Here is a 22,679-nt window from a genome sequence, read left to right on the forward strand (position 1 = left end):
CTTCTTGCTGGTCTTGTATACGAGAATGACGTGTTACAGCTAACTCGATATTCTGTGTCCTTATTTCACTATAACATTGAATATAGCAAGGACTAGAATACTAGCTTTACTGGAGAAAGACATGGAGTCATTCTAAGGTTAGTGCTTTTAAGGCCTTATTGTTTTCAAGGCTTTTCCGTACTTTTCGCTAAAGCTTCATCGTTTATGCAAGTTGTACCATAGAACAGTATTTGCTATGTTTTTACTTCAATGTACTGGGCTGTTCTAGTATGTCTTCTTTTCTTTCTATTAGAAACGGCTATATTTCTGGTGCACCAAAATGACCTATCTTTTTAGGTATTTATTCTCCGATTCATACACGCAATATCGTACTTTAACAAACTCATTAATAATTCATGACAACATAATAGAAATCATGCCCACCGTGAAGAGAGTTATAATTCTGATACAGAATCATGTCATTTGCAGAAATTTTAACTTTCTTTGGCAGATTCACTTTTATCTTGAACATTCTAGTGAAACACAAAGGAACTAACCTAGACGTTTGTTAAAGGGGCACTTGGATGAAAATGGATAAAAATTGGAAATGACTTTAAACTTAGTTAAACGTATCTATATGACCCCAATAGTAGCCAAGCAACATACTTTCTTAACAGTAAAATGTAGCGGATAAAAATTATCAGTTTTATTCAGCATCTAAATTTGGAGAAAATGAAGTCCTTTACTCAACCCTATTGTTCTTTCTGCTTTTGAACCAAAATATCTCAATAGCAAGTGGCTCCCAGGCTAAAATGTTCACTAATCTGGTTTAAATAATCATAATTGAGTCATATATCCTCAAATACTTCAATTATTCGGACTTTCAAAAATCGGGACGTTTTCATCCAAGTGCCCCTTTAAGCAATATACAATATTGGGCTATTGGGTTGGCAAAATCATGGTAGAGGCAAATTGCATAAATCCCTTTCATCACACTGAAATAGTTCTCAATACCCCCTCAATATGTGATACCCCCCCCCCCCCCAACCACTTTGTCAAAATAACTAATAAATGCACTAATAAATGAAAGCTCCCTTATGTGTAGAACAACAACTTAATTACGGGTGCCATTTTTAAAAACTTTTATTCAAAACAAAAATTCGTACCAAAAACACATTTATTTACAATTTTCTGTAAATCAGTATTACGAATAACGTGGCTGGGCTCCGGGTAGATTATTTGGCTTCGAAACACCCAAAAATCACCGAGACAAATTAATGTACAAGAGAAGACCTCCCATTCGCTCATTCTTCGATTGGACCGGGGTTACATCATCGCTTCCTTTCGGGGAGCGTTGGTGCCATTTAACAAAAGATTTCTTTTTAGCATCCATTGTTAACGGCACCGTTGTCTTTCGACTCTAATGGTTTTTACTCCGCTAAGTCATGTTTTAGAACCAAACTTTTCTCTCAAATAATTCAATACGACCTGCGCTTTCATCATATTTACCCCAAAGCCATAATGAGTACCATCAAAACTATGTACCCCTTGGGTCAAGTTAAACGTATCTAACACCGTTATGTTAACCCTCCTGCAGTATTCGATCAGTTTTGAATTATATGCGAGTATTGCATGGTTTCCTTGTCGTTGGTAGTACGAACGCGGCTTCAGGGGTCCCGCAGAATGGGTAGTCAGCCATACAAGGTGTGGCCATCCATTACGTGACTTAGACAAGAGTTTTACGATCGGTTCAAGATAAGATTCGATGACCAAACTAGCATTAAAACTGTTATGTATACCGATCCCAATAAACATCACAGACCCTCGTCTTGAGAGCTGCCGTTTGACCATCTTAAGTGCCACAGGTGCATGCTTGATGTTGTAGGCCTCGATAAAGTCTAGCTTAAACTTAAGTGGATTAGCTTGGGGACAAAACGTAGGGTGCATTGATATGTCTTTCCATCTCATCGCTATATACACGTGGCACATGCTATCGATGAACTGGCTGTCTCCACGACAGAATTTCTTGAATTTCGAAAGCGCCGTCTTTTTGAGTGCTCCGTGTTTGAAATCATTTGTCAAAATTAACAGCACGGATGAGAATAAATGTCGTACCAGCGAGTCTCCCATGAAAGTAATGTACGACATGCGGTCATTTATGAGCGCGCATGCTCTGGTTTGTGAGAAGCTGGTTACCAAGCAACCACTTCTGGGCTTCCAATCAGAAAGCTCTGCTGGAAGATAGTTCCTAAAATCAATACAATTCTTGCATTCACAAAAACTGGTCCCAATTCCACACCACCCCTTGACGCCATTACAGCAGGGTGCATCTGACTGTGGATCACATTGTCCTTGAATATCAAATATAACTGATCCAGATGAGTTGATGTAATTGGGTCTTGGCAAGGGGTATTCCCAGCCACACCGTAGATCGCCATGCCAGAGCGTCCTCGGCCAACCTTTCCGTTGACGAAGAATCATGTCCAGTTGCCTACGAGCTTCTAAGGCAGTTGTTGATGTGTGTAGCCGTAATTTCCAACGGCCTTCAGTAGCAGAACTGAGAACGTCTTTGCAGATTCTTTGGTTGGATTTGATTGGTGGTTGAATGTCGAGCCGGTGATGGCGCTCGAAGTGAATCACTGAGCATGCGTAGTACAGATACAGGAAGGTTGTCACGGTGATAAGAACAATGCAAACTTGTTTGTACACATTAAGGAAGAATCCTGAAAATGAAGACGGCAAACTTATTTATACTTAATGTGCAAGCACAGATATTAAATGTTTGTCAATGGAATTTTGTAATAGTGATATATTTGTAATTTTGACTTATACATTTCTATAATTGAGAATATGTGGACCGCATGGCACTAAATGAAATACATGAAGATATAGAAATATAGATAAGTTATAGTGCTTGGGAACGAGGTTATTCCGGGCGAAAGCCCTTGGAATTAAAATCGGAAAAATTAATTTCCGACCTCGCTGGGAATCGAACCCACGACCTTCGGAATTGTACTACCGATGCTCTAGATGCTCTACTCGATTCCCAGCGAGGTCGGAAATTAATTTAGTCTGACCTCTAGCTCCGCTGGTAGAGCATCGGTAGTACAATTCCGAAGGTCGTGGGTTCGATTCCCAGCGAGGTCGGAAATTAATTTTTCCGATTTTAATTCCAAGGGCTTTCGCCCGGAATAACCTCCTTCCCAAGCACTATAACTTATCTATATTTCTATATCTTCATGCATTTCTATAATTGTTAGTTCGTTTTGTTACCTTGCACTGGAGACATCTGATCACCCGGCAAACGAATTCAATTCAACTGTTCTTGAAAATCAGCAAAGCAAACACTTGTTGAATGACCAGCGGTTAGAATCATCGAGGTTAATAAGGCAATAAAGACCATATTCCTCTTGTCATTCATAACCAATCCGAACACTCAAACCCAAGCAGATATTCCTTTATAACTCACTCGAAGTAGATAATTTAAGGCATCTTTTTCTTATACAAATGACTTGCATTTTTCTTCTGTCTTGAATACGGTCATTTATTACCGTCTCATCGCGATCGTCATTTCAAATCAATTTAAAACTACCACCAGTCGTCCTTCTCTCAGCTGTTATTATCGTGCCAAATTGGTCTTCAAATATCAACAATTAGTACTGTTTTCTTCAGAACTTCGACATCAGATCGTTTGGTTTTCAGTTCTTTATCATAGAGTGATACTTTAGGCACATCTCTGTCACAAAAATATGATAATCCCAGACCGGCAACGAGATTAGAAAGTCGCAGTTTGAAACCAGTCAAGTTGTGTGTGGTAAGATAGAACACAAGCTAACGGGTTGTTAATAATTCATGCGTTCAATTTGAGTAAAGACAATGAACACTTGCTACATCTGATCATGACAGGGTGTCATTTTCACACTTAATGACACCTTTTTATACCTCGCTACAACAGATTGAGTTAATACTGTCAGTTGAGAAGTTCGACATAGACGTATGTTGCGTATAAAGGCGTATAGATGTAGAGTAGTTGGTAGATACAGACCCGAACGTGTTTATACTATAACATACAGGTATTCTACTGGTCTCCCTCGGGTACCTGACCAAGCACAGTCATCTATACTAGTCTTATCTAGGTTAATTACCTAGATTTTTATTTCATTATTCGGGCATTTATTTCAATTACTACCTACTTAAAAGCATTGCTAAAGCAAATTGCCAAACCACGACCGCAATGCATTGTGGATCTCAATGCAATCGCTTCCTTCGTTAAATATTTCTTACGAAAAGAAATGTTGTTGGTAAATGTGTTACCCTTGTCTGAAATATTACAGACATTTGTTGAATTAGTAAGACAAAACTTGGCCATGCCACACCATTTTGTCCCCTTAAGTTGATATCGTAACCAGAGCCCACTTTCCTCTTGGTCAGCACCGAGAAACGAGGGATGCGGGCACGGGATTGCCCCATGAGTAAGCTGGAACAGAAAATTAGCATTATCAAAGTAGTGTATTATTTTAATCGACAAAGCCTTTTGCCCATCCCAAAGGCTTGGAGATCAAGACAAAGAGCACTGTACGATTACAAGGACGGTGCCTCTCAAAACTAGGCTACGATGCACCTTATTTCCCATGCCCCTGGAAACGCCGAACGACACGTGATTATGACTTAAAGGTATTTGATTTGCGATATCAAAATTTATTTTCCCCTTTTATTAGTAATCAGAACAACGCGTAACACAACACGTCTAAGCGTCATATTTATATTTGTATTATCTAAAAATTATTCAATTTTTTATTCAATGTTATTCTAATATTTTTCCCCAATGCGAACTTTTTCAAATGTAAAAAAGTAAAATACAAGAATTTCACTCAACGTCCAATGAAATGAAACGGCGCTAGAGTACAAACACGTCACCTTAAATAGTACTAAATACTGCTAAAGTATGCTAATTCTGTGGTTTTCCATTGTTTGATTAGTGCTATTTAGTGTTAAATATTGTAATTTAAGTATTGCACGCTTTTAATATTTGTACTCTTTGGCTATCATATTCCTTTACGACTCCTTTACTCTGTTTACGAGCATTGTTTTTACTCCTCATGGGTTCCCTATGTTTTCCACATATACTATGGTGACCGTAATCAATATACCATCTGTAGCTTTGTCAGCCATCTCTTTTAAAATAAACGTAATGTATTTGACACTTGACGCCTTGAGCCAAACGTACTTTATCGACCATGTCCAAGTTAATGTTAATCTAGAAACGAAGAGCTATAAATCTAAAAGAGAGAGGATCGTTGGTTAGTCTTGTGGGCAGCAAAACACGTGCAAGACATGCAGTCAACTATGATTGGCTCATGTTTTTCAGCTGATATATATCCATGAAATCTTTGGGGCGTGGCCGACCTGCTTAATATACTGAAGAGTATACTGAATGAGTGAAAGAAAGACCACAGGAAGACCAAAACACGAAGGAGTGAATTCTTTACCAAGAGCACGTGTTAAGGATGGAGTTAGCAAATATCTTTGAGCAGGAAAAACAAGTCAAAAATCCTTCAAAAATAACCCTTGTCTTTACGTCATGAAATGTCAAGATACTTTTGCTCTGTCATTTAGACAATTAACTTTTTACGAGATGAAGCAACAGGACTTTGTTCAGTTAGAGTTAGTTTCCCAGTAAAGAATGGAGGAAGATCGTGTTATTTATCTTATGAAACATTTTAGTCATGCTTCATGCTTCGTGACGCTGTTTCTGTGTTCTACGTGTTTACTTTGGTGTAACATTTTACTGGCTAAACGCTCTTACACAGCGCTTGTATCTCCATGCATTTAACCAGGCGTGTTTCAATGATGAATCATGCACGCATGCAATCCCATCGCATTCTCACGTGCATTGTAATGTCCACATTAGGCATTCTGCTCGGTGTAATCATTCAAGATGTCATGAAATAATAGGCGTTAAGTGAGTTCTGCTGCCCCAAGGGCTACGTCTACCGAGTGTTGATTCATCTTGATTCAAGTCCTGAAGATTTGAAGTGGAGTTCTTACTGCACACACTAAGAGTAGACCCCGTCCGACCATCTGCAGAGGGTAGTGTATGGATGCGGATAGGTGGAAAATAAACAGATTTAAGAAGATTAGTAGGTGAATCGAATAGACATAAGAATAACAAGCATTACAGTTATCATTATCATAATGAATCAAAATCAAAATGGAAATTTAGACAAGAAGTATAGGTAAGGCAAGTAGGGAGAGCTGAACTGTTTTGTGATGTGCTGCATCCCCTCCCCTCCCCCCTCTCAACCCCACCCGCACCCGCACCCGCACCCGCACCCGCACCCGCACCCGCACCCGCACCCGCACCCGCACCCCCAACAAGAAAAATATTCCAAATTTTAGCAATGAAAAAGAACTTAAGTTTCCAATTTGGATATCCTTTCTTAATTTGAGTACTATTTTAAGACGGATCCTCACCTACAGTATCATGTTTGCCCTGCTTGTCATGAGGATGACTGACTGGCTTTATATTTGGAAATGAGTACGTTATGGTACGTACCCAAGGTCAATGTCCAGCCCACCGATAATGCATTCTCGAAAATAGACGATTTATTAATTAAGAAAAGACTTTGATTGTGGCCTTCGTAAAGCATTCATTTTGTGCTGGCATAGCCGATTTAATTTTGAATTACACAAATGGCGCCAAAGCAAGTTAAAGAGAAACACTGGATATAGAAGATGTGTGATAAAACAATCGAAATATTTTGGTGTTATTCGCAGGAAACTTCTAGAACTGGAGTCCAAAATAATGCCAGAAGTCTGTCACAAGAACAAGCTTCAAAAATGCAACCTTGATGACCTTGTCAAGCCACCAATTCGTTTTCTCCAATCAGTGAATTAAATATAGGCTCAAAATATCAAAGAATCTAGAATGTTCCAATTAATATACCGTATGTTGATGTAGAAAACCATTAGCCAACTGACCTTTGTTGATTACTTGGAACTGTTCCTTCCATTTCCTTCTATTATTAGCCAAAGGTTTTGACCAGGGTTGAACTCGTGACATGTCGACATTGGTCTGGGTGGAGTTTTCTTGCAGGAACACTTCCAGCGCTTCACTGCATACTTCAAAGGCTGGCGACACTATGACATCAATAAATCCTGATAGAGATGATGAAGTTGGTCTTAGTGGCATGCAAGAAAGATAGTTCTTTGTTGACTTTCCATTGGACTAATCACGATTTGTGAAATTCTTTTTGGAAAAACTTGACATTCACATTTACAGCGCATCCCATTCAAACACGAGAAATCGTATGATTTTCTATTTCGATAAAATAAGGTTTTGGTGGACGTCAATCAAAGTGTTTCCATGACATAGTCGGGAAATACAAAGTTTCTTTCGACTTCGACTGACGTCCACCAAGACCAAGTTTGGAGCCAGCCCGTACCGCTCGGAACGAGTTACATGATTTGTCATCCAAACAATAGCACTAAACCTAACCTTACAAAAGCGGTACTGTACTTAGGGAGCAATGAAAATCCACCTTTCAAGCGGTACTGATTTACTCGAAGTTTTTCGGGACAGCAAATCATACGATTTCGCGCGCGTATGATTGAGAAAAGCTGTAATGGAGACATTTGACTTGGGGTGCAATGTTTTCTTAGACTAAAGACTGCCATCTTCTTGAGAATTACTGGTAAACGAAATAAGAGTATGTTGTAGAAATATCATATCCACTTTATAAGCCAGTAAAATGTTAAACGACGTAAACGTTAACGTTACTCAAGGAAAAGGCACATGGTTTAAAACCATTATGCCAAACCTCACTCACTGTATTATCTTCCCTAAAGTCACACCACTTGTCACTACCTCAAGTATTATATTTAGATTTAACTCAAAATAGAAACCTTATTCCTGTCTGGGAAAGAACACCCAAAGGATCCGAAGAGGTTATTCCATGACTTACCAACTTGACTCTCAGGAATACGAGTTGAGGAGCGGTCACACAGTGGGGACACGTCGAGTCCCAGTTCAATCTCCATATCGCCCTAGGACATCAATTAAAATTAGAGGTTAACGTTGGAATGATTTGCCTGTCACTAGCTGGAAATGGAAGTCGAAAGTCAAACTTCTGACTCAATAACGGTCAGTGAGTTTTACGAAGATTCATGAGCGGTCATCCGATTGTTGTCTGGAAGGCTATAGTACGGTTAAAGTTATTTCTCCGGGGCCGGAGGCTATCATACTTCCACTGTAGTTTTCTATCATGGACTTCTGCACTTTCAGTAACTGTCTGTCTTCAAGGCATTTAAAGGCATTTTCCTTATATTTTAAGTAATATCATAAGCAAATAATATATAGTTTGAATTTGGCCATGAACAGAGTTTTCAATTCAGAGAATTGGAATTTTCTTTTATTAGTTTTCTTAGTTGTCAATACATTTTATTTTTTTGTATATTATTTTTGATAATGTTGTAAAGCACTTTGGAATTCTATGTAAAGGGCTCAATAAAGTTACTATTGTTATTAACTGAGGAGACTCGAACCATGAATCCAGACGTTTCTTCGCATAAAGATAGCGGCTGATAAACAGAAACAAACGAAACAGATGACTATGTAATGAAATTTTGATCTTACACCCTTTCTAATAAATAATACTTAAACTTATCGATAAAAAAACGGAATATGAATGAACTTTCCAGTATAGACCTAACTTATTATTACTAGACCTAAGCCCTTTACATGTTCAGAAATTAAATTAATGTTAATAATCTTTGTTCAAATAGTATTGTGTTGGTTAATACACCGCACGTAGGATCCGGTTTTCAACAAATTCAATGATTAGTTTTCATGAAGTCCAGTCATAATACAGGAGAATGAAAAAAAGCATTAACGTTTTCATTTACAACCAATAAATTGCCGAAAGGAAGATAAAAATTATCTTTTCTCCGCACTGGAATCTTTTGATCGGCGTCTAATTCAAGATTATGAAGTGGATGTTTTATTTGCGCTCAAAGCTTATTTAGGAAACCATTTGATACAAAGTCCACATGGTATAAATGTGTACCCGACAAAACGATTTAAAACATTGATTAAGAATTAAAGCTAGTAGTAATGATTTTAGATTAAGGAGACGTGAAGATTGCTTTTATGGTATATATTGTATAATGGACATGTCCTTATGCCACAACGATGCCATGCCGCGTGATTGGTTCGAATATTACTGTGCGGGGTAACCGTGGAGCACGCATTCCTAGTCGGTCACGGCACGATCACGATACAGCAATGAAGACATCTGTAGAACCAATCTAGTGAGGTTAAATACCCGGCAAAAAAGGAGGCACACGCACACATGTCTTGTTGCGCATACCATTAAGATTGTTGTTTGCGTTACCGCGCCGTGACCCTGACGCACGCACACATGTCTTGTTGACCCTTCGTTACCGTGACGCCCGCATGCCCCAACCGTTGTATTCTTGGTTTTCACCTACGTCATCATAAATTTCAAAAGCGTAAATTCGCACTATAATGAAATAGAAGTTATATATTCTTGTAAAGCGGTCCAAACTACATATTCTGGCCAAATTTTAAGGCTGTAAAGCATTTCGTTGCGGAACTATAGGCGAGTAAACATGACGCAATTTTTGGTTAAAATGTATGGGGCGGCCATCTTGGTGTTCCAAGTTGGTACACCATCATGGCGCACGAAACTCCAAAGGCTTAAAGTAATGGAATAGTTAATATGTTTGACTACATTTCACTTAAATATACTTTAAATAGATATTTTGAACGTGTCTAACGAAAAATCTTTCAACTAAAGTAAATTGTTTTAATATTTTCATCGCTATTTGGATAGACGTGACGGTATTGTGTGAAACAAACTCAACCTTCATAACTCGGGAACCAAACATCGAAATGACTCGAGATTTTTTCTTGTGACTTATAAAACTGACTTCTAAAACATACTTTAGAAATGTCTTTATACGATCTATAGTTTAGATTTTCATGTTTTGATGACGTCATGTGAAAACCGGCAATATGGTTCCCAGCCTCATTAAATTGGTTCTGACGTGGATGCCTACCTGAGTAAAAAATTCTTCCATAATTCTTTGTGTCCATTGCTGGTGTATTTGCCAGTCTTTGGTTGGATTGCTGATATCCGCTACGTGTAAGATCAACTGTAGCAGTTCGCTATTTTCTATTGGACTGGAAAATAATCACAAGAATGATGCACTTATTCATAGCTAGAAACAAAAGTCAACTGACCAAAAATACGAAAGTCTGATTGTAGGAAATATATTACTTGTGACCGCACACATGTACGCCCCGTGATTAACCATTCTGTGCCATGACCGTGGCGAGTGACGTCATCATGCTTCAGAGAATAGGTGTATGAAAAAGATCGATTTATTTTTACCTTCCTCCAACTAAAGCAACTTTTGTAGTTCTTAGCTGTTCGAAGTGGGACGTCATGTCTGTTGCTAGCACCATATCGATCACAAGAGACCGAAGTCCACTGGTGAAATAAGATAAAAATTAGGTTATATCCGATCCTCATTAAGAGGTCAGGGGTTGGAAATGTATACATTCATTCACAGGTAGCCCAAGCTTGGTTTCTGTGGTGTCCTGTTATAAGGAAATGTATGGAGATTCATCAAAACTTTCAATAAAATCATTGAAACGTGAAATAAAGCCTCGAAATTTTACCCGATCATTGAGAAATAGCACTTCTTTCGCTCTGCGTGGTTATTTTTTGAATTTAGCCCGTTTTAAGGATTTTTTTAAAGGCTAAATTCAAAAAATAACCACGCAGAGCGAAAGAAGTGCTATTTCTCAATGATCGGGTAAAATTTCGAGGCTTTATTTCACGTTTCAATGATTTTATTGAAATTTTTGATGATTCCCCATACATTTCCTTATAACAGGACACCACAGAAACCAAGCTTGGGCTACCTGTGATTCATTAGCAAAATCGTTGTCGGGCTCAAAACATCGAACACAGAAGCTGAGAATTGGGAAATGACATAATTATCCTCTGATGTATTTATTCGAGTTACATAGTCGATATTAAATGTGTTAAAAGACTCTATGCTTTCTGTCACTGCAACAATTGACGAACATTAATTCCATGTGTCGTACCACTGGATACATCTAAGACATACTTCCCATGTACCATTGCGGTCTTGCTTCTATAATCTATGTGTTCAATCTGACTGATTTTGCAATAGATTGTATACGCTAATTATTGTTTATAGATTATATAGGTGGCATGCTCTCCCACCCCCCACCCCTATATCAGGAGCAAAAAGAAATATGTCATGACACACAAGCCAACTGACATGAGTCTGATACGAAGAGGACTTTTGATTGATTCTACTGTAGAATCAGTAAACTTAACATTCTCAACCCGACCTTTCACTATCTAATTTAAAAATGCCGAGAAATAACACGCAATCTTCTATTTTTTATAACTAAGAAAAAACCAATGCCAAATGTTGGATTCGAAGACTTATCGATCACATCATGGCCAGATTGATAATTTTTCATACCGAGAATTGGAGGAACCTAATTAATTATTAACCAATCCGCTTTATCTAAAAATATGTCAATCCTAAGGATTAAGCTTTACGAAAAGCGTGATGGAATTCACGCAAAGTTGGGCCAAAGATAGTTGCGAATCTATTGACGAATTTGTATCAAGATTCGTGCAGCTGGATAGTAAAAATAAAACCTCTGTGGTGGAACACCGTTGAACCCATAGGTCGCACATCAGCCCCTAATGCCCCGGGGAGAGTTTAGAATCTTCAGCAACCTAGACCTCTAGTCGACCAAACTTTGCGCAAAGATGGTTGTCGATGGAAGAGACGTCAGAAGATGGGGACAAAGCCTAGAATACACCTTACATCGCTAACAATCTTTAATAAATACAGCAGATGGGGCATCTGGAAGTCACGCCGATTTACCTGTATTGATTGTCATTTAGATTTGCTAAAATATTTCGGTCATTCTGTGAAGAGATTAGAACAAAATCCCTTAAGTAAGAAATCAGATTAATATATTAGCTTTTCGGTAAGTCTAAATATGAAGAGATAAAGTTTTAATCAAATACATGTGGATCAAAAACCGCTCGACAGTCCATATATTGTGGTGTCATGTTGGGTTGCCAGTACCACGCGTAGAGCGTGTCGAATCTTCGGACTACTTCCACGCGGCGCGTTTGGAAGATAAGGAAAACAAAACGATATCAATTTAAAATGAAAACAAAACAAAGAAAGTAATGACAAGAAGCGTCGAGGAAAATTGAAGAACTATTTTAAAAGGCCAAGTATATTTGCGCTTTCTGAATTTGTTGTTATTGCTGGTAGGTGGTGATGGAAGGGTAAACGGTGGCATTTTTGTTGGCTGGCGAAAACAAACGATTCTGCGGCCCCATATCTAAGCATGTGCATCTAGGGATCTCAAAAACAGAATATCATTAAAGCCAACTGAATAGATAACCGTTTCATTTTTGAGCATTGTTCTTAGAAGTCAAGAGCAGAAACTATTCTTTTGTTATTTCATTGATTAAATATCAATAATATTAGTTAATAATAATAACTCACATCTTGTAATAGTTTAAATGCCGCGGTAAGATGATGGTTTTCAAGTACGGAGCGATCATTGTACAATAAAGCCATTTCTGACCTGTAGAAAGAAATGGGTAACGTGTAAGCCAACCCATTCAGATATGAAGGTATCTAAGGAAAATAATAGAAGATAATATAGGTAAGTTGTAGTGCTTGGGAACGAGGTTATTCCGGGCGAAAGCCCTTGGAATTAAATTCGGAAAAATTAATTTCCGACCTCGCTGGGATTCGAACCCACGACCCAGCGAGGTCGGAAATTAATTTTTCCGAATTTAATTCCAAGGGCTTTCGCCCGGAATAACCTCGTTCCCAAGCACTACAACTTACCTATATTATCTTCTACTATTTCATTAGTGCCACGCGGTCCACATACTCTCATCTAAGGAAAATAATATTTATCTTGGCCACTTACACTAATCTTACACTGCACTACACCGTGCACGATTATGCTGTTGGAAGGCAGATAAGTGCTTATCCGGGATTTACGTTTATAGAAAGACGTCGGTTGCCATAGAAACTAAAACTGGATTAGCTCTAATCAGTTTTAAAAAATGAAGGACTGGGTCCAGATGCATGACATAATCGGCCTAAACGCGTTATCTAGGGATTATTGTCTTAGCCTGTCCATCCACTTGCACCCCATTGACCTGATTCTGGTTGATGTAACAAGTGACGTAACCTTGACCCCACCATGCATCACTAAACTACTAGCAATGCTATGGGTCTTTATTGCAACTCACATGACGGGATTCCTGTGTTGTTAAGGTAAGGGACCAGGTTTTTCCCCATAAAGAAGGAATGAAATGGAATGGAATGGACTGCACTGCATTGCATTGCACTGCCTGAACCAAACTGGACTAGTCCGGTAACTGTATCTGAAGTGGCGCAGTCGTTTGATAACTTACCTTGAATTAATGTGAAAAGCGTTTGTAGTTCCTGTATGTTCCAAATCATGAATAATGGCAGAGAGAAGAAGAGCGAAGATTTCCAAGTCTGACAGACATTGCTAAGAACAACAAAAGAGACCATCGTTAGCAAAAGGGTTTTGGTTTTCTACGAACGGAAAAAATGAGTTCACGTTGAGTCTTTGCTTTACTACTTTACTAGCCGCAAGAATGGACCTCGATAACAAGGCGCCATGTTTTTTGCACATGCTGAAGCACTTGAATGCTAGGCTACGCGAGGAAAATCTATTGTTCCTGTCAACATGGCTGCCGCGTGAGAAAGGGTCGATATGTACAATATCACTTGCATGATATCTACTGCGGTATAAACTACGCTTTCATTTCCTCAATCTGTTCTCCGGTGAAAACAAGGCATTGTACCTGTTGCCACTGACGTGACACATTGTGGTATAATACATAGATCACTCACCGCTAGACCAATCACACTTAGAAAGTAAAAGACTGTATGCGTGACATCTGTGGCGTGACATTCGTTGTGGTATGGGTTGCCATTCTTTTGATAGCCTTCTTCTACAGCTAACAAGAAACGGTCTAGGCTTCCAACATTCACCTTAGAAACACCAACAATAATATGGTTTAGTTGGTTAAAATGGTCAAGCTTGGCTTTTAAAGAACTTCGTGTATCAGTGTACCCCAATGTAGGCAAAAGGGGATTCAAGCCTACTAATTATTCATCACGAGACAACGATCCAAGTGGTTCCTCATCACGTGATTGACAAGTGCAGAAGCGCATACTATGTCTTCAAAAAAGACGCAGAAAATAAACACACGCCATTTTCCCGGAAACCGTCAAATTTGAATCCGGTTTGATGTGTGGTTAAAGAGGAGGACAAACCTATGAATAGCGACGCAACACATGCCAAGAACCAGGAAGGGCTTTAGCCTCCCCACTAGCTTCTTAGGGTTCTTTGAGGTCCTTGAGAACTGTAATCCAATGTTATAACAAAAGAAACGGCGACCATATTTGATGACATAATGACGTCGAATCTTTTGTTAACTTCTTCCAACATGGCGGCTGTGAAAACCATCAATGCATGCAGCAAACGGTCTTGTTTCGTATCTTCTTTCTATAACTTACCTTGAATAATCGTAAAAGATCCATCCTACTGAGCACTTCGTGCCCCATGAATCGTAATGAATGACCTTCAGTTGCTTCGCTCAGTGAAAACACATCAAATGTCCACTCGTTTAATTTCTGATCACAGAAAATGAGAACAGCATTAAATGTGCCATCTAAAACAGTAGCTATCTTCCCTATACAGCTATTTTAAAAAGGTTGTGCAGGTTTTGTTGGTCTTGCAAGTCGCATGTTACATATACCGAGCGTGAATTGCACCATGGGTCATTGATGTGAATTCAATCCGAGCGAAAGGACACAAAGATGTGGGATCAACCCAAACTTTCACGTTGCGTTTTCCCTTTTTTGACATTATTTACATATATGCCGAAATATAATATATTTCAAGCCAGCAACATGTCCGCAACATGCAACAAGCAACGTTTTAACGTTAAAACATGCAGCAAAGCCTTCACCAACTTTTTTTATACCTACATCGTATATCAGTGACGTAAGGGAAATTAGGGGGATGACAATAGCAAAAACATTTTTCAGGAGTTTTCTTATTTGTTTTTCTGGGTCACTCTCCCTTGTAGGGCTTTATTACTCTCGCCCTAAAGCGCGAATATACTAATGATAAAATTATCAAAGCAGAGGCAACATGCATACAGACCTTTCCTAAATTCGCTTGAGTGAGCATGAAGCAATGGCCCCACTGAGTCTTGGTTAGACTTGCTTGTTTATACATTTACAATATTTTGATCAAGTCCAACTTCGACTTGAAGCCATCGTTTCGTGAGTTACTCGAGCAAATTTCTGTAAATATTTATTACTGTACTTACTTCGAAATGTATCAGCACTTCTTCTGGTACTTGAAGCTTGTTTCGTTCAGAAGCATTTTTTAATATTCTGATAAATTAATACATTAAGAGAATTTAACATCTTTTTCAGATTGACGTTTCGAGGAAGTTTCAAGACAGGGTTGCATGAGAGTAGAGGGGTGTTTGATGGAACTACTCTGAAAAGATCAGTTATGACTCTATAATATATAGAAGTTTGTTCGACGACTATGAAATTCTTGTGGTATTTTTTGTTGCCTGTGATCATGATTGTGATTGGTCGATTAGGTCACGTGCCACTTGATCACCCTCCTCTGGAGACTTTGTGTGTTTTTTTCCAAGAGCAATGTTTATAATAATGAAGGATTGATTGTCGATGCAGTTGCGTTAAATCACTTTGAGATTTGCATGATTTGCCTATAATGAGCCACACAATATTCATGCCTTTTCGCGCACTACGTATACCGGCTTATCCGGCTCTCCGCAGCAAAAGTTACATTGTTTTCCTATATTATATTTATTATATAAGTAGTCACTGATTCCGATGCTTAGCTCATTTAATAGCAAGTATGTGCAGCGAAGGCATGCAATGTACGATGTATGTGTGAAATTTAAGGAAAGTTGCTCGTTGGCTCTCTCCTGTGCTTTGCGGCCTGGATTTTCTCCCGTTTCCCTCCCTCCTCAAAAATCACGTACGCAAAGCTCAAATGAATCTGCTAAATCACTAAATTCAAAATCAATTCGCAATGCACTGGTTGCCACTTATTTTCGCATCAGTTACTAAAAATCATATGTAGCCATATAGACAACAAAACAAACGATGTAGATTGACTTACTTATTAACGTAGAGACTGGCTTTAACAGCATGCACCACACCCCTAAACGTGTGCCTTGGCATGATACTCTTCCTCCGCAACGTGCCCGGTCCACGCGCAAACGTTGTTGCTATCCATTCACGAACCTCGTCACTTACTACATCAGTGTAAAGCTCGTCGTCTATATCGCTGATGGCGCTCATGGATCCTCTGTGGAGACAACATAGACATGTTAGGAAAAAACATCCATCCATCCATCCATCCATCCATCCATCCATCCATCCATCCATCCATCCGTCCATCCATCCGTCCGTCCGTCCGTCCGTCCGTCCATCCATCCCTCCATGCATCCACCCATCCATCCATCCATTCATCCGTCCGTCCGTTTTTCTTTTCTTGATTCCTCCGGCAACCATTCGCTACGTTTATTCTCTCATTTTATTTCTGATCTGTTAACGTCCACAGTGACCTTATTTAATGCATTAACTCATAGATTTTATAAGCAGCATTCGTCCTTCTTCTTGCATTATCGTTTGTAGTACAATAATAGTCCTTTTATTTCCAGTTACCTGTAATCTCGCATGTTCGACGATGCGACATCCATGATTGCCACTGCCTGGCTAAGCTCTTCTTTCATATCCGAAACTGAGTTGATTTTCCCTTCATTTAACTGATAAATTAAATGGCGTAGTCTGGAAATAAAGCACGAATGAATCATTAGATTATAAAAGATACTATAAAGTTTGTGATGACAAAACGTTTGTCGTCGAAAAAGTGAGGAAGAGTCACTGAGAACGAAGACAAACTAGCGAGAGGGAGAGAGAGAGAACGAGCAAGACATACGCATGGACAGACAGATAGACAGTCACTGTCAGAGAGGCAAAACAATGTGTGTGTGATAGAGCCAGACAGACAGACGGGGACAAATAGACAGACAGAGAGTGTGAGACTAAGCGACAGAGAGTGACAGACGAGAGACATATACATATATTCTGGTATGGTATACTTTGAGAGTGCCAATGTAGTAGCAGTATCGGTATAATCATCCATAGACTTGGGTCGTGGTTTGTACTCTGTGTTCCTTCTTCTGATGATCATTGATTGTGTTGGTGCTGCAGTGTTGCTCGCATTGTTCTCGTTGTTCACATTTTGATCGCTGCTGGTTGAAGCCGTAGTGACATGGATCAGCGGTTGTACGTTTTCACCTTCAAAAGAAGTAATTAGTTAAAGTTGAATCTGATAGAAGTTTTGCACCATCACTTGCCAGCGGCCATGTCAGTTTGCACAACAATATAACATTCCTTTACTCCGTGGAATTAAATTCTTTTTCATGTAAAACGATTGCATTGTTCCTGCCATAATCCAGCATGGCTGCCGTCATGTGATTGCACTAGTTGCACTAGCTATAATCAAAGGAATGACTGAATAGTCCCTTTCACAGTTCCCTGCGCCATCTTGAAAGGTAGCCGTGCCTCGAAGGGAGACAAACGGCGGTTTGCAATTATATCATTAGACCTTTTTTCTACATTCATCAATTATTCACGTCTCTGTCATTGCAAGCTCACTGTTGCCCTTGCTTCGATACAAAGGCACGGTTACCTTTCAAAATGGCGCAGGGAACTGTGAAGGGGACTATTGCGTTGATGACAGTGATTGAAACCTTTTCGTTTTACGCGGAATACAAATGACTAGGAAACATTAATTTTGACCCACAATGCATTTCGCGCCTGGATTCGCAGGATAACTGACTTATAAGCGAGGCTAAGCCTGTGCAAATGAGTCTGCTGTCTTCAAAAACAGCGGAATGCATCGGCAAGCCATACTTCATAGGACATATATACTTTCCCTTGTATAGTTAGAACCTGTATATCGTCACTCCGCCTTCACTCCAAATAGCTTTTCTTTTCTCGTCTCGTCTCATTACATAGTAATCACGACCCTTACGACATTCATGATTATTTCCATGGGAAAAACCGAACTTGCGAAATCAAATCGTTTTTAGGTCCAATATATTTGCACTTAAAAGCTCAGTACACATTGCGTGTACCTCAGGGGCATGTCGAAAATTTTTTTTAAAGAAAGTTCATTAAACCAGCTTATTTGTTGTGATGAATATATCTGTCGGTAGTTTAACCGCACGACGGAAGACAAGGGCAAAAATATGCTTTGGATTAAATCAGATATCAACTCCGTGGTGGTGATTTCTCTGATTCAAAAGCAATTACATCTCCAGCTTCGAGACTAGAAAACGGCCATCTCTCCAGTGACAGTAGCCCCGTTAGGGGAGGGGAGGGGGGATAAGAGAGGGACAAAGCCTCGAGGTAACAAGGATGACAGCACTTTTTGACAGCCACCCTTTTGATCAAACGATATTAACAATCACCTTTCTCCTAGAGGGCATTCCTTTGAATATTATCCAAAGCCAAGGAATCTTAAGCTTAAAAAATATTTTGAGAACGTCGCATCCGATGTCATGTAAATAGCAACTTTCTTTTGTAGAAATTGAAAGGTTTGAAAGATTGTCTCGCTAATATCCCGTTTGCATGACATTCCTATTCTTGAGAAATATTTCTTGGATATCGAGCGCTTCTTGTGGTTTTCAAATAAAAATGATTTTTATTGTCCAACTCAGAGATAAGATAAAACCCCACTTGAGTGCTCTAAATGGGCGAGAGTTAGTTTTCATCGACGATCTTTGCTTCTGAATGAAATATTATGACAGTCTGATTGATATCAGTAGCTAAGAATAGGCCAGCTAAATTAAAGTTCAGTCTAATTCGAAATTAAGTCTCTTTTGTCGATCAAAACAAAGCTAACCATTCAAACAAAGCCACACAGGGCAAAACGTGTCGGTAAATCACAGTGATATTGTGCACAGCCAGATAATAATCTCATAAAATGCTACGAGCTGATTTGAAAAACGTTTCATCTGAGGAGAACATTTATTAAAAGACGGATTCTAGATTAGAAGCGGTTAAGAAAAAAAGGCGAAAAATGAAATAAATAGATTTGTTTTAGAGAAATAATTATTGTACACGTTGCGTTGACATGCATGGTGGTCCACCAAAGATAGATAGTTAACATCTATATGACTAACAAATGACAAACCTTTGACTTGCAAATAAGTGGCTTTTTGATACTTAGAGCTGAGATACTGCCTCCTCTTTTGATTAGGATTGTATTTGTTTTGTAACTAGAAAATTAGCTTTGTAAGGCTTTGGTTCCATTTTGATTAAAAAAAACCTAATTACTTTTTGTATCCGTTTCCAAAGTCAAAGTTTTTAGGGGTGGTCGAATTTTCGTCAGTAACGTGTTTATTTACCAACTCAAACAGTGAACCTCGAATTTACTCCCGCTAAAGCTTTTGAGTTTGAACACAATATCATCATTAACTACTGGCCAATCATCCAAATACGAGTACGTATGCCTAGCAACCGATCCGTCGCCCATAGCAACAAGTACCTAAAACATCGCCAACTAATTGTAGTTCATTTTTGACAATTTTTGGCTAGCTTAAGCTGCTTATCTAGAGAGTAAAGATTAATCTCTATTTACAGTTTTAGATTTCATTTTGGAGCTGTTTTTCTACGCTCGGCGAGTGAAGATTGTGGAAATATCGTCCATTAAGGAGATCTCCTTGTTTGTTTTGAATAATTAAAATGATTCTTTTATTAAATATCTGGTCGAGAATTGATTGAATACTAGAAAACTAACAAGCTGGACAAATACTGGTCTATTTTTTCAAAAGAGGTTATTTATTTTAGACTCGAGTTTCGAAGCATTTCTTGTGTTGAACGCATCTGGGAGTTGGAGTTAATCAGTTAATCGAAGTTTAAAAACGTCAATTTATTTCGGTCAATTCTTTCATCATTACTAGCTGACATTTGATCTCAGCGAAAAACACGACCCCTTGTTTTTAGTCCGTACCACGAAGCGTTTTTGTTCTTTAAATATTCGACTATTTTGCACCATAATTCATTTCTCATTTGGTGGTTTGATGGTGGTGTAAAAGCCCGACCCCCAGTTGTGGTTCTTTACAAATGTATTTGACTTGTTTTAATGAGTAGGACGATATTATAGATGAATGGGAGGGGGTTAATACCTCATCGTGACCAAGTAATATTTATATCACTATTTTAAAGTAGCTTTCAGTGTTACTGACTCTATCACACTTGACTCTCAAAGCCTAGCAGTTGGTCTATCAATTTGAAGTTAACTTGGCTCGATAGTGCTGAGTAGTCTTAGGATTTTATCAACGTATTTGCCTATCAGTCAAGAAAAACTGAAGCAGTGCATCAGGTGGAGATGACCCACTGAATACCTACCAAACCAATAAAAAACTGCCGAGGATTAATGATAACCACAAAGCGATAGCAAAAAGAAAGAAATCTGGAGAATCACCGCAAAAACACTTGCGGTATTTCGTGTTATGGCAAAGATCTCAGCTGAATTGAAAATTAAGAATTCATAAAAGTAAAATTGATTAAAAAGGAGGCAACTTAGAGACAAGTTCATAGGATGGCTTTTTTTGGCTATTGTTGTCGTTTTTTCTACAGATCGAGAGGCATTATCTCCGAGGTTGTTACTCTAGTGTTCTGGCTTGCTGTTCGTCGTGTTTGATTGTTTTTAAAAACACTAGCTCAATTTGTGCCGCCGACAATCAATAAAGATATATTCCTATGGTACAAAAACAGCTGTCAGTTCTACTAACTATCAAAATACCTAAAAGAAATGAAGTATAAAATTGATGAAATCTCGAATCTTCAACTCCTTCAAAATGGACATATGTACTACAAACAACGCGAAGCTGAACCCTAGGTCACCTTTATACGGTGATTGTCATGCTTACGTCTTAATCTGAAATATACCTTCTCGAAGCTAGAAAAAGTTTCCCTATCGGGTTCTGTCAAATTTTAAAATATTAAAAATATTCCTTTTTGGAAGATTTTTTTTTCACTATATTTTCAACGGCTAGTTTTTCGCCATTTTTAGCCCTCTTCATAGTTTTTCAATATTATCTCATGACATTTAAAAAAAAAATAGCCCAATTATTCCTTTCGCTCTTGTACCATTGAGATTGGATTATCAGTGTTTGAAGCCATTTGGCGGTACGCACACCACCAGTCTCACTTCAATTTCGAACCTGTTTATAAATCGATTCGACTACGAGTTTGTTTTTATTATAGTTTTAGCTAAGATCGATCCTATCGATTCTATTCCGAGTCGTCATTTTTTTTCCTGCGAAATTTTGAAATGGCGACTGGGAAACGGAAGAGTTTCATGCTAATTTATGAAAGATGCGGTGGCTCTCGAGAAATGATATCCAAGGCAGCCGAAACTGAATGTCAAGATATTCCGCTAGCCTGAATAACTTTTGGTCATGCAGGTGATTTAAAAGAAAGAGCGAGAGCTCAGCAAACAAAGTCCAAGAGCAGAATAATAAACACAGTTCAGTCAATCGAATCTCTCTCTGATCTCAGCTTGACTGGATTTATTGATTTGTCAGGCTGTAAGCGAAGATCTTTTGACGAATTTAGGCCTGTTTTCTCATTTTCATATACAATCAATCAGCCTTGCTTCTCAGTGAAGAATCATTAAGCATTCAATTTTTCTACTACGTCCACTCACTTTGAAAAACGGCCCAGCTAGACACTAAATGTTACCAACTTGTTAAGAAACGCAGTAATATTTTTAATTTACAAATTTGACGTGGGATTAAGATGGCCGGGTAGTGAGAAGTCATCAACCAGCGACAAGGTGAGGAAGAGTGAGAAGACTGAAGTGTAGCACACTGAGTCTGTATTAGCATCTCTCGTGCACCCGTAACACTATATTGCCTTCAAATCATATCACGAAAAGATGACCTACCTTCGCGCGCGTTTTTCACGTATTTGTTGTTGGTTTTTTGGTCATTCTCGAGTGAATCCTGTTTCTCTTTCATCGGTTTGGAACATCGTAAACCCATAACCAGGTCAGCGTTCGACGAGCTACCTCCAAGCTACGCTACGAAGAGAGAGCCAGCAGACGTCTCACAGTAATTCAGTATTCCATATTTGCTAAACTGGCATCTTTCAACACCACATCCTCAGAAATACGCAACTCATTTTAATCAGTCCAGGTTCAAGGGTAACATGATATCGGTCATACTCCAAACAGGGCATTCCTCTGGCGGCGGCGCCGAATAAAGTGCACGGCGCAATCAGCTAGATAGGAAGTGTGACCCGTGACCAAAACTTTACTGGCATATGACTGGTGGGGACTAAATTTGTCAGAGCTAAAAATCCCCTGTGAGTTTTGTTAGTGTTTTAACTCAACTCCGCCGAAAAGAACACATCTGTGATCATGGCTGACAGTCTTTTTAAGGTTATTCTCAGTTAAAACTCAGCGAATATTTTTTTAA

General features: G+C 38.8%; 2 protein-coding genes and 1 long non-coding RNA gene across 5 annotated transcripts; 1 reads left to right on the plus strand and 2 right to left on the minus strand.

Moving 5' to 3' along the window:
• Positions 1–1,104: 1,104 nt before the first annotated feature.
• Positions 1,105–3,809, minus strand: LOC116299810 (uncharacterized). The gene is made up of 2 exons (XM_031708519.2): positions 3,253–3,809; positions 1,105–2,702 (listed from the first exon to the last, which is right to left on the minus strand). Exons 1-2 carry the CDS (start codon positions 3,266–3,268, stop codon positions 1,423–1,425), a joined length of 1,296 nt encoding a protein of 431 aa, XP_031564379.2. The 5' UTR covers positions 3,269–3,809; the 3' UTR covers positions 1,105–1,422.
• Positions 3,810–4,239: 430 nt separating this feature from the next.
• LOC116299817 (uncharacterized) lies at positions 4,240–15,700 on the plus strand. The gene is made up of 2 exons (XR_004197521.2): positions 4,240–4,653; positions 15,577–15,700. It is a non-coding gene; the product is annotated as an uncharacterized LOC116299817 (long non-coding RNA).
• On the minus strand, positions 4,657–22,464 carry LOC116299816 (dual specificity calcium/calmodulin-dependent 3',5'-cyclic nucleotide phosphodiesterase 1A). 3 transcript variants are annotated; one of them, XR_004197520.2, is made up of 16 exons: positions 22,148–22,464; positions 17,286–17,484; positions 16,849–16,971; positions 16,301–16,489; positions 15,468–15,534; positions 14,647–14,763; positions 13,978–14,118; positions 13,509–13,609; positions 12,580–12,661; positions 11,941–11,984; positions 10,395–10,493; positions 10,060–10,183; positions 7,944–8,025; positions 6,961–7,137; positions 5,786–6,060; positions 4,657–5,258 (listed from the first exon to the last, which is right to left on the minus strand). XR_004197520.2 is itself a non-coding variant. In XM_031708527.2 (15 exons), exons 1-15 carry the CDS (start codon positions 22,242–22,244, stop codon positions 5,251–5,253), a joined length of 1,650 nt encoding a protein of 549 aa, XP_031564387.1. In that variant the 5' UTR covers positions 22,245–22,464; the 3' UTR covers positions 4,657–5,250. The 3 variants fall into 3 exon arrangements, 2 of the variants coding, with proteins under 2 accessions (XP_031564387.1, XP_031564386.1); XM_031708527.2 differs by lacking the exon at positions 5,786–6,060; XM_031708526.2 differs by having other exon boundaries at positions 4,657–6,060.
• Between the last annotated feature and the right edge of the window lie 215 nt (positions 22,465–22,679).

This window comes from Actinia tenebrosa, unplaced genomic scaffold (assembly GCF_029948245.1).
Source record: "Actinia tenebrosa isolate PJP-AT-01 unplaced genomic scaffold, QUT_ActTen_1.0 PGA_scaffold4__44_contigs__length_22323623, whole genome shotgun sequence".
NCBI classification, from domain to species: domain Eukaryota; kingdom Metazoa; phylum Cnidaria; class Anthozoa; order Actiniaria; family Actiniidae; genus Actinia; species Actinia tenebrosa.

Excerpts from the sequence above, each read along its gene's own strand:
- LOC116299816 (XM_031708526.2), bottom strand. The coding sequence starts at position 22,244 with ATGGGTTTACGATGTTCCAAACCGATGAAAGAGAAACAGGATTCACTC. Across the intron at positions 14,764-15,467 it reads AAGTGCTGATACATTTCGAA|AAATTAAACGAGTGGACATT; the intron begins GTAAGTACAGTA and ends TTCTGTGATCAG. Across the intron at positions 14,119-14,646 it reads ATCTTTTACGATTATTCAAG|GTGAATGTTGGAAGCCTAGA; the intron begins GTAAGTTATAGA and ends GGTGTTTCTAAG.